The sequence below is a fragment of the Pleurodeles waltl genome, chromosome 9 (assembly GCF_031143425.1).
Source record: "Pleurodeles waltl isolate 20211129_DDA chromosome 9, aPleWal1.hap1.20221129, whole genome shotgun sequence".
In the NCBI taxonomy this organism is placed as follows: domain Eukaryota; kingdom Metazoa; phylum Chordata; class Amphibia; order Caudata; family Salamandridae; genus Pleurodeles; species Pleurodeles waltl.
In genome coordinates, this window is record NC_090448.1 from 639,010,133 (window position 1) to 639,026,956 (window position 16,824).

Genomic DNA, 16,824 nt, shown 5'->3' on the forward strand with positions numbered 1-16,824 from the left:
TGTTACCATTTGCTACCGAATACAAATTCAAACAGTAACACCATATTAGAAAAGAGAGAGTGAGTGAGTGTGTCTAGAAATAAAAATAAAAAAATCAATCCCTGCTCCTTTAAGAATCTTGGCAGTGTGTGTACATACATACATACATATATATATATATATAGATATATATATATATATATATACATATACATACACATACATACATACATATATTTATTTTACCTACTAATTTTCGACAGTAGGTAGTTATACTTAGGACCTAGCTTCTATTCATGAAACGTTTTTTGTTTTGCTAATAACTTTGGCCCGGTTTCACTATCCATTAAATTTTCAAAACTAGTCTGTCACTCACATCAGCTGCTTTCTTGAAAGTTCTGGGGTGATTCATAAAGCTGGGGCCCAGAAAAAGGGGGCTTGGGTTTTCCCCATGCAATTTTCCACAGGGACTTTAGACACTTTTACAGCCTAAAGTACTGAACAGAACTACACCAAAGTTGGCAGAAAGCTAGATCTTTGACCAGAAGGAGTGCTTTTAGCAATTTGGTGTAAATCTGCAGTAGTTTTAGAGTCACTACAAAAAAAAGATTTACATACATTTAGGGACTCAGAGGGTCCGCAGCTCTGACAGATCTAATGCTGAAATCTAATTGTCTGTCACCACTTCAACCAGGAAGTAGTGACAGCCATCTTGGGCCTCAGACTTGTCCGAGTCCCAAGAAAAAAAAAAAAAAGACGTAAAAATAAAAGAAGTGGGCAGGGAGGAATACCCTGACCTCCCCTAGGCTTGGTGGAGGGGGCCCCTTGCCAGGGGCCAAAAGCGTTTTGTTCTTTTTTAATTATGTTGGGAAACCCAACAGAACGGAAAACAAAAGCAAGTGTGGCTGGCCTTGCTTGCAATGCTTTGCCCTCTACCACAACAACCCCTCCCCATGGGCCACATACCGGTTGGGAAATACCACTTTTATAAAGGGGGTGCACGTGGTCCCACTCCGCTGTCCAATATCATCCATAGGGATCCAATCATCCCCAGGGCCTGGCCGATTTAAAAAACGGGGAGGGGCCTGGCTATATTACAATACAGGAGGGGAGCCATGTGGCCACGCTCCCAGGCTGATTTTGGCCCTGGGTCCTGAAATTAAAACAAAGGAATGGGGGCTGCATAGATCACCCTCCCCGGGCTATGTTTAGCCCTGGGGACCCCATCCTACCTATTGCAGCCATTAATGGCCCTAAAGACACCATTTCCCTAGGGCTGGGGTTCCTGTGCTTGCTCTCGCTTGATGGGAGCAATTTTAAAGTTTCCACCAAGCGAGAGCAAACATTAAGTACGCTCCCAGTGGGCGGGAGCATGTAAAATGCTCCCACCCGATGGGAGCAGACTTTTCATCTGTTTTCCGTCCCGCACTGAAGCGGGCTAAGAAACAGTTACTGCTCCCTGCGGGCGGGGTAAATGCTGGCTCCTGCTGAAGGCAGGGAGACGGCTGGGGCAGAGGGGACATTGGGGTTCCCCCTGTGCCCTTCAACAATGGTGAAGTAGGTGCCCTGAGTGGGCTCCAGAGCACCCACCCACCCACCCTTCAATGGCCGGGCCCCTGGGGACTGTGTCCCCTGGACCAATTTTGGCCCAAGGAGGGGTGCTGTGTGCCCCCACCCAGTTCATATTGTGGCTGTGCCCCTGGGGATTGAGGTCCTTGGAGCTAAAATCAGCCAGAAAGGGTGGGGGGGGGGACATGCCCCCCCTCTTAGTATGGACGGGCCCCAGGAGATTAGGTCCCTGGGCAGGAAATTGGCCTGGGGAGAGGCACTGTGTGTCCCCCTCCCCGTTTACAGTATGGGCAGACCCCAGAAGATGGGACCCCAGGGGCCAAACACGGCCAGGGAGGGGGGGGCACGTAACTCTTCCCCGGGCGGGTCTGTGTTTAGGGGAGCTGTGTACCCCCTTCTGGGTTGCCTGCCAAAGGTGCTGTGGGGTGTGGGATAGAAAAACACAGAAACTCAGGGAAAAAACAAAGGTTAAAAGGATGTTAAAGTTAGAAATGTACACACACAAAACCATGAAAATTCAGAAGTTAGTGTTATGTCAAGGAACTATAGCTTGTGTCTTAAGATAACTAACTTGCTCCCTAGCCATGCACTGCTAATTACCACACATATTACATCACTCATGATGACATCTTCTATGGCATCATTGATGGGATCAGTGCAACATTTGCTGTAAAGTGATATGAGAAAAGTGTGCATGACAGGGTCGCGAGTTATAGTTACCTTAAGGAACCAGTTATAGTTTCTTGAGATAACTAACTGTCCTAACTTCTGAATTTCTACAGTTATGTGTGCGTAAATTGTGACCCTAACTACAAAGTCCCTGTAACCTTTGTTTTTTTTCGGTGAAATAAGTATATATATATATATATATATATACATATATATATATATATATATAGACATTATTCTCTCTGAACTCATACACAGTGGGGGGGGTGTAATATATATTTATATATTGAGGAGGACTCTAGGCTTAGGAAGCAAGGGCCTACAACTTTCTCCCAACAGGATCAAATTCAAGAAACAGCTATGCCTGTTTTCACAGCACCATAATCGACAAAGAGCTGTTTAGCTTTACAAATCGCTTTTATCTTATACAAATAGTATGCTAGTGTCCTCTTAACATTCAAGATAAGTAACAACTTCTCTGTCCGAGATGTTGGATTTGCATCTAAAAGTAGCCAAAGAAATGGACTACTGCATAAAGCATGAATAAACTTGCTATGATAGAAAACAGAGGACAGCTCATCAGCACAAAGAGCATAATGCTCACTATTGCTAATCACTAGTATAAATGCAACTTTTAAAGACAGGTTTCTTGAATCCATAACGACTCCTAAGTAAGGAGTTGTAGCACAGCAATAAAGGATTTATTTACATTTAAACTGAAGATCCAGCCTCAACAGAAAGTCCAACATCAACTAGAAGTCCTGAAAAACATTTGGCTGGGAGGATGCCTTTATCAAGTCTGGGTGAATAAATGCTCCTTTTCTGCAGAAGTATGCTGGAACTACAGACAAAACCTTTGAAAAAACTCTAGATCCTGACTTCAGACAAAAGGGAAGTACTTTGTACAGACTGTGCAACCTGGTAGTTTCCAAGCTTAGGAAAGATATTTTACTCTTGCATATGGGTACATGAGCTAGGCATCCTGCAGATCCAGAGCACATATCCAATTGCCCTGTTGAAGTTGCCAGAAAATATGATTAAGAGCCAGCATCGTGAATGTCTCACTCTTCACTTATTTTTCACCTAATTTTGAGGTTAAGCCTGAGGCTTTGTCTGTATGGCTTCAAATATGATGCATGCACTAAATTGAGATGCAATAAATAGTCTTTAGGTTGAAGTTTCTTTGAGCTTTATTTCAATAGTCTTTAGGTTAAACTTCTTCAAAGTTTTACTCAAAGTACACAAAAAGGTTACAAGGTCATCAATAGGTGAGAATTTTCATGGCACTGAATAAAGAGTGGTCGAAGAAACACTAACCAGATTGACTGGATTGAGAACCATAACCTTGAAAATACCTATGATGTCTCCTTTTTGGACTGGTTGGCTTTGAGAATTAGGAATTGTGCTGTCTGCAACAAGACATGCTCAGCCTCTTCCTCCCTGTGCCTCTTGCAAGAACATCTAGACAGTGATCTGCCACTGGACAGCCAATGATGTTTAGCCAGAGATCTTATGGCATTCAGGGAAGGCAGCACAACAGCCAACCTGGACATACAATGAAGCTTGTGGAGGCTGTTGCAGCCTCTGAAGAGATCCTAGCGCTGTCAGTGGATGAGACTGTTCACCATGCTGCATAGCTGGTAGGAAAAAACATGTGGAGTGTATGGCAGCAGGATACTTTGTTTATTTTATCCTCTTGTTGTCTGAAGTAAACAGTTCTCGCTGAAAATGAGGAGTGGGAGCTGCCCAACATCAAACTGTCTCTCAACGCTGTCAAGTGTCTCAATGTCAATCCAGATTATCTCCCAAGAGAGTGTATGTCTTGATGTGGTCTGTTTCAATACTGACCACCTCGATGTCAAATGGGATCAGGAGCACCAGCGACAGATGCAGCAACTCGCTTTGAGAAGTGGTAAAAACACCTCCTGGGAAGGAGAGCATGGAATGGTTGCCTCTTTCCCATCAAGTAGATGTGGGCACAGATGGTTTTCAAAGGCTTTTAATGGCAAAAATTATTTTGGTTTATCGCATTAAAAAAAAAAAAAAAGGAAAATCCGTGAATGGAGCCTTTTTTGGGGCATATTTCTTTCTATTTGATTGTTCTGGGAAACTAGTTATTTTTAACAATTCTGTTCTGGTATTTCTCACATGCTTGGAGATATTCCACCTTTTAAGAATTAGGCAGAATCCATCAGTGAAGAACTTCCATCGTATCTGTGGGCTGACCTATATCTGAACTGAAGGAGACTCTAGAGAGAAACTTTACAGGCCTACATAGGATTATTAAATAAGTACTTCAGTGGAGGAACCACATGTTATCCTAGCTGGGACTCATTGCAGCCCTCAAAATGATAATACTCCCCACAATAACACATGTTTTTCAAATGTTTCCACCTTATGGAAACAAGGACACTGGGGAGATTCCATATGGCAATGAAAAGAGCTAGCGTAAAAGGAACAAAGGCTGTATTAGGTTTTAAAATGTGGTGAGCCGCAGACTCCCCGATCAGGCTTCACACTGGCAGTATTTGTTTGAAAGGACAAGAATAGAGACAAATAAATCCTGATTAATTATACTTTAGCATAATATCCTCTATGGAAGATGCACTGGCTCCAGCGAAAGACTAAAAGGGTCAATCTCTATATCTCACCAGTGAAAACAAATTCCCTCAGAATATGCATGTAACAGGAGTCACGTTTGGACTTCTATCCTTTCCTGGTCCCATTTTACCAGAAATTCTGCACTTACCTCAGTGTTGGGAGAGTATATGCTTTAAGGAGTAGAAGACAGAGGTTTGCATCACTATCAGGACATGTTAAAGGGGCAAATTAAACCGTAAGAAAAAAATAATTGAACTTCAGATATCAGAGAAAAAAATTAAAGTGCCTTCTGATAGGCCCTGGTGTTGACTCAATCATGTTTGAGAAGATGCTCTTAGATAAAGAACCCGGTAGGCATGCTATATCCTTCCTATATACAGCTCTCGAATACTTGACAGAAAGGGTCTAGGTGAGCGTATCAGATGAAGTGGGGAAAGAACTTGGGATAGGCTTAGATGACAATCAGCGGCAAGCAGGCACCTAACTTTGCAACACACACAGGATATGAGAAACATTACTTAAGATTCTATGTAGATGGTGCTACAAGACAGAAAGGATCTCCAAATCTGACCATAGTGACATGTTCACGACAATGCGGATAAATAGGTAGGCTCATGCATTTATTATGGTCACACTCTATACTAAAGCATTTCTAGAATGTCAGTCTAGATGCATTAAGCAACATAAAAGCGAGATATCTGGTAAGAATACTAGAAGTAATTATATTAAGGTGCCTAACGGTGTGGACTCATGGTGTACTAGTGCAGGAACATTCATATCACTTTTTCTGGCAGTTGAAGTGAGGCCCCTCCTAAAAAAAACATCCGCCGACCCAGCGGAACTGAACTACCATCCCATCTCTCTGCTCCCCTATCCGAAAAAAGTCCTTGAGAAAGCGATCAACCAGCAACTCACCTAACACCTAGAAGGCCACAACCTCCTGAACCCCTCCCAATCTGGATTCTGAGTTAACCACAGCACTGAGACAGCCCTGATTGCGACCACAGATAACATTAGCACCCTCCTAGACAGTGGGGGAAACAGCAGCCCTCATTCTCCTGGACCTGTCCGCCATGTCTGACACCGTCACCCACCACACCCTGATCAACAGATTTCACCACATCGGGATTCAAGGAAACACCCTCAAATGGACTGCCTCAAAGGCAGAATCCAAAGGATCAATCTCCCACTATTCACATCACAGCCCAAGAACATCATCTGTGGAGTCCCCCAAGGATCATCCCTCAGCCTGACCCTCTTCAACACCAACATGACCTCCTCCCCTCCCCCGCCCAACCGAACTGGCCATCCAATGGGGCTAACATGCAGTAATTCTTTATTACTGCCCCCAAACCTGCAGCCCTTTAAAGATCAATAAATACAACACAAACAAAAAATTCCAAAGTTGAATTTAAAAGTAATATCAGTCCATAACAACCATGCACATTCCTCTTAGGGCTGCAAGGAAACAAAAAAAAAACTTCAGACTTGATGGCAAAACTTTTCTTGTTACAAGGAAGCATCTGAAAGAGAAATTACAGGAGGTAATACCATAACTCCTCACAGAAGCAAAAAAAACAGTCTGTAAATGAAGAGCAGCAAATACATGGATTTAAACAACAACTCTTTCTTTTTTTAAACTGTTACACAAGGGTGTGGTGGGAGGGCTAATATTAGTTTCCATTGTTTTCAATGAAATGGAGGTTCTCTCTTTTAGTTGGAGAATCGTCATTTCATTACAAGACCAGAAGCTACTATTATGCATGTTTAAAGCTCTCTAGCGCCAGACTGCTCACATGCTCCACCAGTTTATGATAAAACTTAGCAAAAGTGCTAGCACTCGACCAGTCTGCCACCTTCTAAATATCAGTAAGTGTTCCACCAGCCCAGAAAACTTTACTAGCCATTGGCCCCCTAGAAAAGTGAGCTCCACACCTGGATAAATCAATTTCAGATATCACTGATCTTACCCCACTGGGATAGTAGCAGTTGATACAGTCCTATAGGGCTTCACATATGAGATTAGAAACTGATCCTCACCATCCGCTCTAAACTCCAGCATCCTCTGCTCGTAGACTTTCATACAATTCACAACACAATTTCCTGCACTCATTGAAAAAAGGATAGAAAATGTTCTCAGACATCATCTTAGTCATTTTCCGGATGTACAAGTGAACCCCTTCCGGGGAGTAGAACCTATTGCATATTTCTAAAGCCTTAACATCAGACACTCTTCTAAAAGAAATAAGAAAAAACAAAATTGCCAGTTTCCAAGATATGTATCCCAAAGAAAGGTAAACTTTATCTGGTCAGGAGATGAAAAGGTGAAAAACTTTATAAACATTCCACAAAGAGTGGTAACGAGTCTTAGAAAGTGGCTTAAGCCTTACACCTGTCATAATTCTGCGGACCGAAGGGTCACTGCCAATAGCAAGGCTATTAACTAGAGAATGTCCTGCAGAAATACCTGACCTGTAACAGTTAACTGTTCTGTAGCAGAGAACTGACCTGAAAAGTTCAGCAAGATAGTTCGCAACCTCTACCACAGGAGCTCGAACAGGATCCAGATTCCTCTCCATGCACCAACAAAACCCCTTCCTCCAAACTCCTCTATCCTTTCCTGGTACCTGTTGCCCAGGATTCATCCAAGAAATTTTCAGTCTCTCCTGAAAGGCCCAAGTATCTAGAGGATCCCCTGATACAGTCCGAACAAGAAGATTCGAAGTCCCTTTTATTACCAAAGGATGTTCCACCCCATCCAGACCTTCCAACAGGCCTGGACAAACCACAATCAAATAAGGTATTTCTACTCCTAGCTCCATCACCCCAGAAAAGCACCTGAGAAGTCCAAAAGGGAATTACCAGGACAATCTTGCAAAGAGTGAACTTTTAACACTCTCTGAATCAGGGCAAATGATGGGAATGCATAACAATTACCTCCTTTCCAACTCTGTATGAAAGCATCCGCGGCTAACGCTCTGGGATTGGGCCTGTAATAATTTGTTACCTGGAATGCCAGTCTACTAGCAAATAAGTATACCTGCAAAGGGCCCCAAAGATACTGAATCTGATCGAAATACACCAAATTCAGCTTCCAGTTGCTTGAATCCCTCAAAAACCTTGAGTTGAAATCTGCCCTCTTGTTCCGTTGACTTGGAATGAACTCTGCTTTCAGCACAAGCTTCTGATCCCAACAGAAATACAAGATTTTCTTGACTTTTGTCTGACAAAAGCCTTGACCTTGCCCCCCTAAATGACTGATGTAAGAAACAGCAGTGAAATTATCCATCCTGATCAATACTACACTGTTTGTTAAGGTAGATTTGAAACTCATCAAGGCGTTCAGGCTCGCAAACATTTCTAGGCAGTTTATGTGCAAAGACTGCTCTTCCCTCCAGTTTCTACCTCTCCTAGTCTTGCACCACAACCAAGGCGCTTGCATCAGATTCCACAATAAATTCTGGGGCGTTCCCAAATAAAGCCTTGCCATTCCACCTCCCACGATTATTTAACCACCATTCTAGATCCTCCTGAGTGCCCTGGGACAGAGGGATCGTATCTGCATCCCAAAGATACTTCCTCAGTCCCATTGTCTTGAGTCTCTGCAGAGCCGTGTAGTTCAAAGGACCAGGAACAAAAAGCTTGAATAGAGGAAGACAAGAGTCCTATCACCCTTGCTAGATCCTTCAGTCACCATTTTCTTTGAAAAGGACATGACCCACTTTTTTCTTTATTTCGGGAAGTTTTTCCTGAGGAAGGCATAGTTGGGCCAGATTAGTATTCACCTGAAAACCCAGAAACTCCAGAACTTGTGAAGGGGACAAGACTGACTTCTCTAAATTGATAATGAATCCTAAGGCTTCCTGGAGCTCTCTGGTCCATCTCCTATGTTTCAACAGCTCCCTTTGATCTTGAGACATCAATAATATATAACTGTCCAGATAAATTACTAATCACACGCCTCTTCTTCAAAAAGGCGACCACTGGATGCATCACTTTGGTAAAACATCAAAGGGTTGATGACATCAAAAGGGAGACAAGAGAACTGGTATAAACTGCCTCTCCATCTGAATTGCAGAAACCTTTGAGAACCTGCACCCATAGGGATTTTGAAGTATGCATCTTTCAGATCCAGCTTTACCATCTAATACCTGTGCTGTAAGATGTTCCGTAAAAGACGGATTTCTTCTATCTTGAAATGCCTGTAAACTAAGAATTTGTTAAATTCTTTTAGATTTATTACTGGATGCCAACTTTTGTCCCTTTCTAGACAAAAAAGACAGTGCTCACAAAGCCTATTCCAGATTCTGAAACCTCAGAAGTTGTCCCATTTTGCAACATTGGAGCAACCTCTGAATCTACCAGTGTAATTTGCTCCTGACCCAAAGACAACCCTCTTGATTGACAAATTTGAGAGGGGTATACCACAAAATCTATTTTGAAACCTTTCATGGTCTGTAATACCCATGAATCTTTTGTTATGGTTAGCCAATTTTATGCCACGATTCGTAATCTTCCCCCTACCTTTGTATGGGAAGAACCAACTAAAGAAGGTACACTTACCATGATCTCCAGCTCCTTGAGACTTTCCTCTACCACAGGAGCGAGATGGTCGGCATCTTTGAGGAAAAAAGTTGGGGCGAGAAGCCCTTACGTAGCCTTGTTAGTCATGTAAATATTATTGGGACTTTTGCATACCACAGCCGTCATCCAGTCTCCTCCTGTCACCCCTTCCAAAAACTCCACTATTGAACCTGAGACCCAAGTTATATTGGGCCTTGATGAAGGCAGTAAAAGTTGAAATGTACTTGCCTAGGGTCTTAATGAAAGCTTTCCTCAAAAAGCAGACGATTGAGATCACTTGAGGTTTCTTTGTTTGCTAAAACCCCTAATTTTTTATTCATTCACACTAGAATAGCCCTCCTTCTTTTGGCTATAAGGCCAGCATTAGCATTGCCAAGCAGGCATAAAGACCTTTGGCTTCATTCCCTAAGTAACTCGACATCTACGGGACTTGTTTGAAACTAGCTTCCTCTGCCATAACCAAAATCCTGGAAAGAGGGCCCAGGATGTCCAGGACTCTGTCCTGGCATTGTTTAAGGCAATGTTCAAGTCCTTTCTTTTCCCAATTTGAACAGGAAGGTCCATAGCTCTGGATCTCGATTAGGAGTAATTCCTGCTTTGTTATCCAGGAAGGGTCTACGGCATTCCGCTCTCGTTAAAACACGAGACTCTGATCAGAGACTTGCAGATCTAAAATTTAATAAAAGAACTAACATTGTCCACAGGCCACCATTTTAATCCCCCGGGTGTGTAATGAGAGTAGGGTTAAAAATATCTGCACCCATTGGGTGCTTAATAGGCTTAGAGTTTGAAGGCTGTTCCAAGTCACCCTCAAGAAAATCAGTGTCCAGGACCTCCTGTAAATCAAAGACATTCATCTACCAGATCCATATCGCGGTTATAAAATAAATCATCACTAGATGTATGTTGGGAGTACAAGCCATCTCTTGTGCCATGGAGGTCACTCATTCCACTTGTGCCGCGGGGAACACCTATATCCATTGTGCCAGACTGGATGCTCCCAATTATGCCACGTTAGACACCCTGTTCTTTTGTGGTGCTCAAGCTACCCCGCCTCATGTCCTTATTGACACTAGGCATCTCCCTTGATAAATGCTTGCTTTTCTTTAATACTTTACCCACTTTTTTGCTGATTTTTCTTCTGATAGGAAAAATATTCCTCCTCTGAGGGAGGGCCTCTTTTTCTCTTATTAAAAGTAGGTTCAATAGTTTATGGGTATTTTTTAACTCTTTATCCAAATAGTTTCTAGTAACAATCATTTAGGGGAGGGGCAGAGGCCATTTGAGAGGATGATTGCTCAGACATAATTAACAAGAGGTTTCAAAAACTCAAAGCCAGCTTATTTCTAAACAAAAACCCCTTGGAAGCTCTTACTTACGGTCTTTAGTTTTAAGTTGTTTGAATAAAAAGTCAGAAAGCCCTTTGATGCCCTTCATCTCTCTTTTCAGGTAAAACTGGCAACAGTTGCAATATGCGTTACCTAGCAATGCTCACGAGGCATCACAAAACATACTGAGGCCCAAATAAACATGGCTGTAAGCCATAATTCCTCTCTTTTTTTTTTTAACAAGGACACTGCAGTCAATACTTTCAACCACAAAAAAAGGAGCAAGAGGCGTTGCTCTATGCCAGACGTGCTCCACGGCGAAGAATGATCAAAGTAAGCGGCCTGCCTTTAGGCGTCCCACTCGAGGGACATCCCGCTGGCTGAAAAGAAACCTGAAGCCAGAGAAGCAAGGCAAGTAACTCGCTCCCCGATTCCAAAGAGACGGGATTCAAAGCGGGAGGAAAAGTTTCCTAGCCAGCACACTTTAAGCCTTTATGTCGGCCTTAAAGAACTCGCAGAAAAAGCAGATGCCTTTGAAGACATTGCAGAAATTGGTATGAAAAAAGAAGGAAATAATACCAAAAAATACCAGGAAATCGACCTTTAATTAGAGGGGTGAAAGCTGTACTCACCTAAATCAGTAAGTAACTCTAACAGTCTTAATATAAAGCTACACTCACCTGTTTATCAGTATATCAGGATAACATTTATAATACCAGCAAAATATATATAATGAATAAGCACAAATGAAAGAGATACTTATCTTGTAGAGGAGCAGCCAAAAAAAGAGGAATGAGCCTGATTGTTACGGACTGATATTGCAATTAAAATTCCACTTTGGAATTTTCTGTTTATGATGTATTTATTGTTCTTTAAAGGGCCTTATTTTGGGCCAGCTACAAAGGATTACTGCATAATGGTAGCCTCCAGTCTTGTAATGAAATCCTGAATGTTGATGTACACTATAGTGCAGAGGTCTCCAACCTTTTTAGTAAAAAGAGCTACTTATGTTTGATGAAAATCAGCCCAAGTTACAAATAGTGTCAGGGCTGTAATAAGGGGCACACCTAAACAAGATGACATTAGTGGCTTCCCCATGCAAGATTACCAGCAATAATCACCTTATTGCATCAAGAAGGATTGCCAGCAATAATGTAAACAAGCACTGGCAAAGCCAATAGGTTTTGCCTAGGCAAGAGTTATTTGGCTTTGACAATGTCTTTTAGCCATGTAGGCAGAGTAGAATGGAGTGGCATGTCACAGAGTGGACTAGAGTGCCATGCAGGGGAGTAGCGTTGCTTGGAGTGACAGTAAATGGAAATGGAGCAGCTTCAAGCTGAGCAGCATAGACCAGTGTGACTTGACAGAGTGGGACGGGACAGAGGGGGTGCCAGCAACAATGTAAACAAGCACTGGCAAAGCCAACAGGTTTTGCATATGCAAGAGCTAAAGCAGGGCGCGAACAATCTACTCGACCACTCGCTATGGCGAGTCATAAATGATCAGGTCAAGCTATTTTTAGGCCTTACTTGCCCCTTCTGCAGTTGACAAAGAACAGGTGTTCAGTTCAGTCAGAAAGTGGAGGGGCAATAAAACATGCCTTTAAATCTTGTTCTTATGTCACATTTGCTCTATTTTCACAGACAGAGGTCAAAAGTCAATTTGTCTTACAACTAATTTTCCTTCTGAATGCAGAGTTCCAGGACTTTGTAAGGTGAACTGTGTGACCTGCTGTTTAGAGTGTAAAACAAAAGGATATAGGGTGTCAGGTTTTTTCTAACACACATTTAAGTGACTAAGTCAACTGTACATACATTTTAAAATATATCATTAGTTGTGAAAGCCCATTTTTGTATTTGTGTGATAAAAAAATATTTCAACAGGATGAAAACAAGTCAGAATACCTTACATGTTGATGTGCAAAGGACATGTTTGCCGAAACACAATTCTCACAGATTGTGAATACACTATAGTTTTATCAGTAAAGCTGCAAGTTAGTGGAAAGGCTTTTGGAAATTTTACTGTGTGTAGATGACAATATACTAATCCATCACAGTTTAGTAATATATTAATGAAAAGTGAGTGTTTAAACAAACTGAGAAACACTCCTGACCTGAGGCAGTGGTGCTCGTAAACTAAAAGGCAAGTCATGGGTCATGTGTTCTCTATGTGTGATACATGCAGCAAACATTAGTCTACTTAAACAAAAAAGGTTTTTTGTACTGCAGAAATGCTGAGCTCACACATTTGAAGGTGCAATCATATATGAGAATGAAGAAGAAGGCGACTCTAAACGATTTGCCTAGAATCGCACAATTTGAGATCCGTGTACGGGTCAAGTACATTGCAGTTAGGCCGAGTAGATTAAAGTTACTCAACCTGCAGGTCTAGTAACATTGATATGATTTTTTGAGGCCTGGTTGAAGGCTTTGAATATGTCTTTTAACCAAGTTGTACAGAGGAGTAAAATGTTACTGCATGGCATAGAGAGGGCTAGAGTGCCATGCGGTAGAGCAGAGTTGCCTGGAGTGGCAGTGAATGGAGTGGAACAGCGTCAAGCTGGGTGGGGGCAGAGAGGGGTAGAGCAGCATAGAGTAGAGTGGCGTAGAGTACAGTGGCGTACAGTGACATACAATGGAGTAGAGTGAAGTGGAATAGAGTTGAGGGGCATAGAATGGGATGGACTGTAGTGGGATAGGGTGGAGTGGAGCAAAGTGTAGGAGAGGAGAGTAGTAGAGATGCGTGAAGTGGCAAGGCATAGAATGGTGTGAAGTAAGGTGGAGTGGGATGACAGAGTTGAGTGGAGTGGCATGGCACTGAGTGAGGGGAGTGGAGTGACATGGCAGAGTGATGTGGAATGGTATGGCGTAGAGTGGCTGTGTGTCAAGTGGGGTAGAGTGGCACTGTGACGTGGAGTGGCAGAGCGGCTTTGTGTGGAGGAGAGGGGCATAGACTAGAGTGGCACTGGAGGGAAGTAGATAGGGTAGAGTGGCACTGGAGTGAAGAGTGTAGAGTGAAGTGGAATAGACTGGAACGGCATAAAGCAGAGTGGAGTGGTACAGACTAGAATGTTCAGAGTGCGCTGGAGCGGCATGGTGTCAAGTGGCATAGTGGAGAGACGTGGAGTAGTATGGTGTAGAAGCAAAGAGTGGCAGGGCGTAGAGGGGAGTTGTGCAGAGCAGAAAACTGCAGAGCGGACTATTGCAGAGTAGAGTGGCACAGGGAAAAGAAGCGACATGGGAGGGGGCGGCTGGGAGGGAAAGGAAGCGACATGGAAGGGGGCGGGCGGGAGGGAAAGGAAGCGACATGGAAGGGGGCGGGCGGGAGGGAAAGGAAGCGACATGGAAGGGGGCGGGCGGGAGGGAAAGGAAGCGACATGGAAGGGGGCGGGCGGGAGGGAAAGGAAGCGACATGGAAGGGGGCGGGCGGGAGGGAAAGGAAGCGACATGGAAGGGCGCGGGCGGGAGGGAAAGGAAGCCACAGGGGAGGGGCGCGGGCGGGAGGGAAAGGAAGCCACAGGGGAGGGGCGCGGGCGGGAGGGAAAGGAAGCCACAGGGGAGGGGGGCGGGCGGGAGGGAAAGGAAGCCACAGGGGAGGGGCGGGCGGGAGGGAAAGGAAGCCACAGGGGAGGGGCGGGCGGGAGGGAAAGGAAGCCACAGGGGAGGGGCGGGCGGGAGGGAAAGGAAGCCACAGGGGAGGGGCGGGCGGGAGGGAAAGGAAGCAACACGAAAGGGGCGGGCGGGAGGGAAAGGAAGCAACACGAAAGGGGCGGGCGGGAGGGAAAGGAAGCAACACGAAAGGGGCGGGCGGGAGGGAAAGGAAGCAACACGAAAGGGGCGGGCGGGAGGGAAAGGAAGCAACACGAAAGGGGCGGGCGGGAGGGAAAGGAAGCAACACGAAAGGGGCGGGCGGGAGGGAAAGGAAGCAACACGAAAGGGGCGGGCGGGAGGGAAAGGAAGCAACACGAAAGGGGCGGGCGGGAGGGAAAGGAAGCAACACGAAAGGGGAGGGCGGGAGGGAAAGGAAGCAACACGAAAGGGGCGGGCGGGAGGGAAAGGAAACAACACGAAAGGGGCGGGCAGGAGGGAAAGGAAACAACACGAAAGGGGCGGGCAGGAGGGAAAGGAAACAACACGAAAGGGGCGGGCAGGAGGGAAAGGAAACAACACGAAAGGGGCGGGCAGGAGGGAAAGGAAGCGACACGGACATGGGGCGGGCGGGAGGGAAAGGAAGCGACACGGACATGGGGCGGGCGGGAGGGAAAGGAAGCAACACGGACATGGGGCAGGAGGGAAAGGAAGCGACACGGACATGGGGCGGGAGGGAAAGGAAGCGACACGGACATGGGGCGGGCGGGCGGGAGGGAAAGGAAGCGACACGGACATGGGGCGGGCGGGAGGGAAAAGAAGCAACAAGGACATGGGGCGGGCGAGAGGGAAAAGAAGCAACTCTGACATGGGGCGGGCGAGAGGGAAAAGAAGCAACTCGGACATGGGGCGGGCGAGAGGGAAAAGAAGCAACTCGGACATGGGGCGGGCGAGAGGGAAAAGAAGCAACACGGACATGGGGCAGGCGGGAGGGAAAAGAAGCAACACGGACATGGGGCAGGCGGGAGGGAAAAGAAGCAACACGGACATGGAGCGGGCGGGAGGGAAAAGAAGCAACACGGACATGGAGCGGGCGGGAGGGAAAAGAAGCAACACGGACATGGGGCGGGTGGGAGGGAAAAGAAGCAACACGGACATGGGGCGGGTGGGAGGGAAAAGAAGCAACACGGACATGGGGCGGGTGGGAGGGAAAAGAAGCAACACGGACATGGGGCGGGTGGGAGGGAAAAGAAGCAACACGGACATGGGGCGGGTGGGAGGGAAAAGAAGCAACAGACAGGGACATGGGGTGAAATGAAAACACAATCACTCATACAGAGAGCAAAACCACCCCTACTACCACCCCACCCCCAAGAAAATCAGCTTCAAAAACAGGAACAGTGGAAGGGCAGAAGTACTTGTCTATACGTCAGGGAAGTGCCAAGCACAAGAGCAGGATATGACGCAGGCATGCAAAGACAAACAGGAACAAAGGAAATGAGAGCAACGCTGAAGCTAACAAATGATAAGCTATGGGCGGGCAGTAAGCCCACTGTATTTAAACAACACGTCTCACACAGACAGCTCATGTGCCATGTGGGTGAAAACTAAAACTTCTTTATCAATTTGACTGCCTCTACAAAGCCAAAACATGGCAGCCTTAGCTGCAATCTCCCTGGCACTAAGCCAATATTAGTAATCTTTCCAATTACGCATGATTAATCACTCAAACAGAATCTTTAAATATGAGTTCTGGAAATTAGAACATTCATGTCTCACAAACAGGTTCATTAACATTGGCAGGCATCTACTGTATTAATTCTACAAAAAAATGTTTCTAAATCAGTAGGCCGTCCTGCACATAGGAAAGCTACTTACAGGTAGCTGGAGAGGTACTCAGTAGCAAACGTGTTACTTGTTGGAGAAATCTAATCTAGTGCTTTAAATGCAAATAAGATTCTAATATTAGGACAAAAGGGAAGGATAGAAGCAGAGACAGATTTTCTTCATCAACGTCATCTTTGAATATAGTCACAAAATGTCACTCTACTTGCATAATCAGAGTTCTCATGCATTTTATATGTAGCTACAGGCCTACCACCACCTTTGTGTAGTCAAACACTATTCCTTCTGTCAAACTCTACTTCTTCTGTCCAAACACACTGCGATCACAAACAAATCTTGTTACATAATGTACGCTCAACAACATTCTAGACTTGCTCATAGTACTTCTGCTGTAGTCACAGTCTCCAACTATGCCTGCAAGTAACATGGATACAATAAATCTCAAACTATTTCAGCCTACATTCCATGTACAGTACTCACTCATGCTTTCGATGTCAAGCGAATCCACCACAGAGCGTTTGTGCTCATCGCTTGCAATGGCCCGCTCAAAGGCTTTCTGCTTCACTATTTTGTTACATTCCTGGTACTTCAACTTGGCATCTTTATCGTTAGGTTTCACCTTCACCACCTAGAGAAGGAAATATCAAAGTGCTTAATAGGAT

The 16,824-nt window shown here is 44.8% G+C and overlaps 1 protein-coding gene across 2 annotated transcripts in view; it reads right to left on the reverse strand.

Annotated features, from left to right (window-relative positions):
- The window catches only part of PPP5C (protein phosphatase 5 catalytic subunit), a 269,413-nt gene that overhangs the window by 179,175 nt on the left and 73,414 nt on the right, over positions 1–16,824 (reverse strand). For both annotated transcript variants that reach the window (XM_069207677.1, XM_069207678.1), the window contains exon 3: positions 16,643–16,790. In XM_069207677.1, coding sequence (XP_069063778.1) covers positions 16,643–16,790 — 148 coding nt within the window. The remainder of the gene's footprint in view (positions 1–16,642; positions 16,791–16,824) is intronic.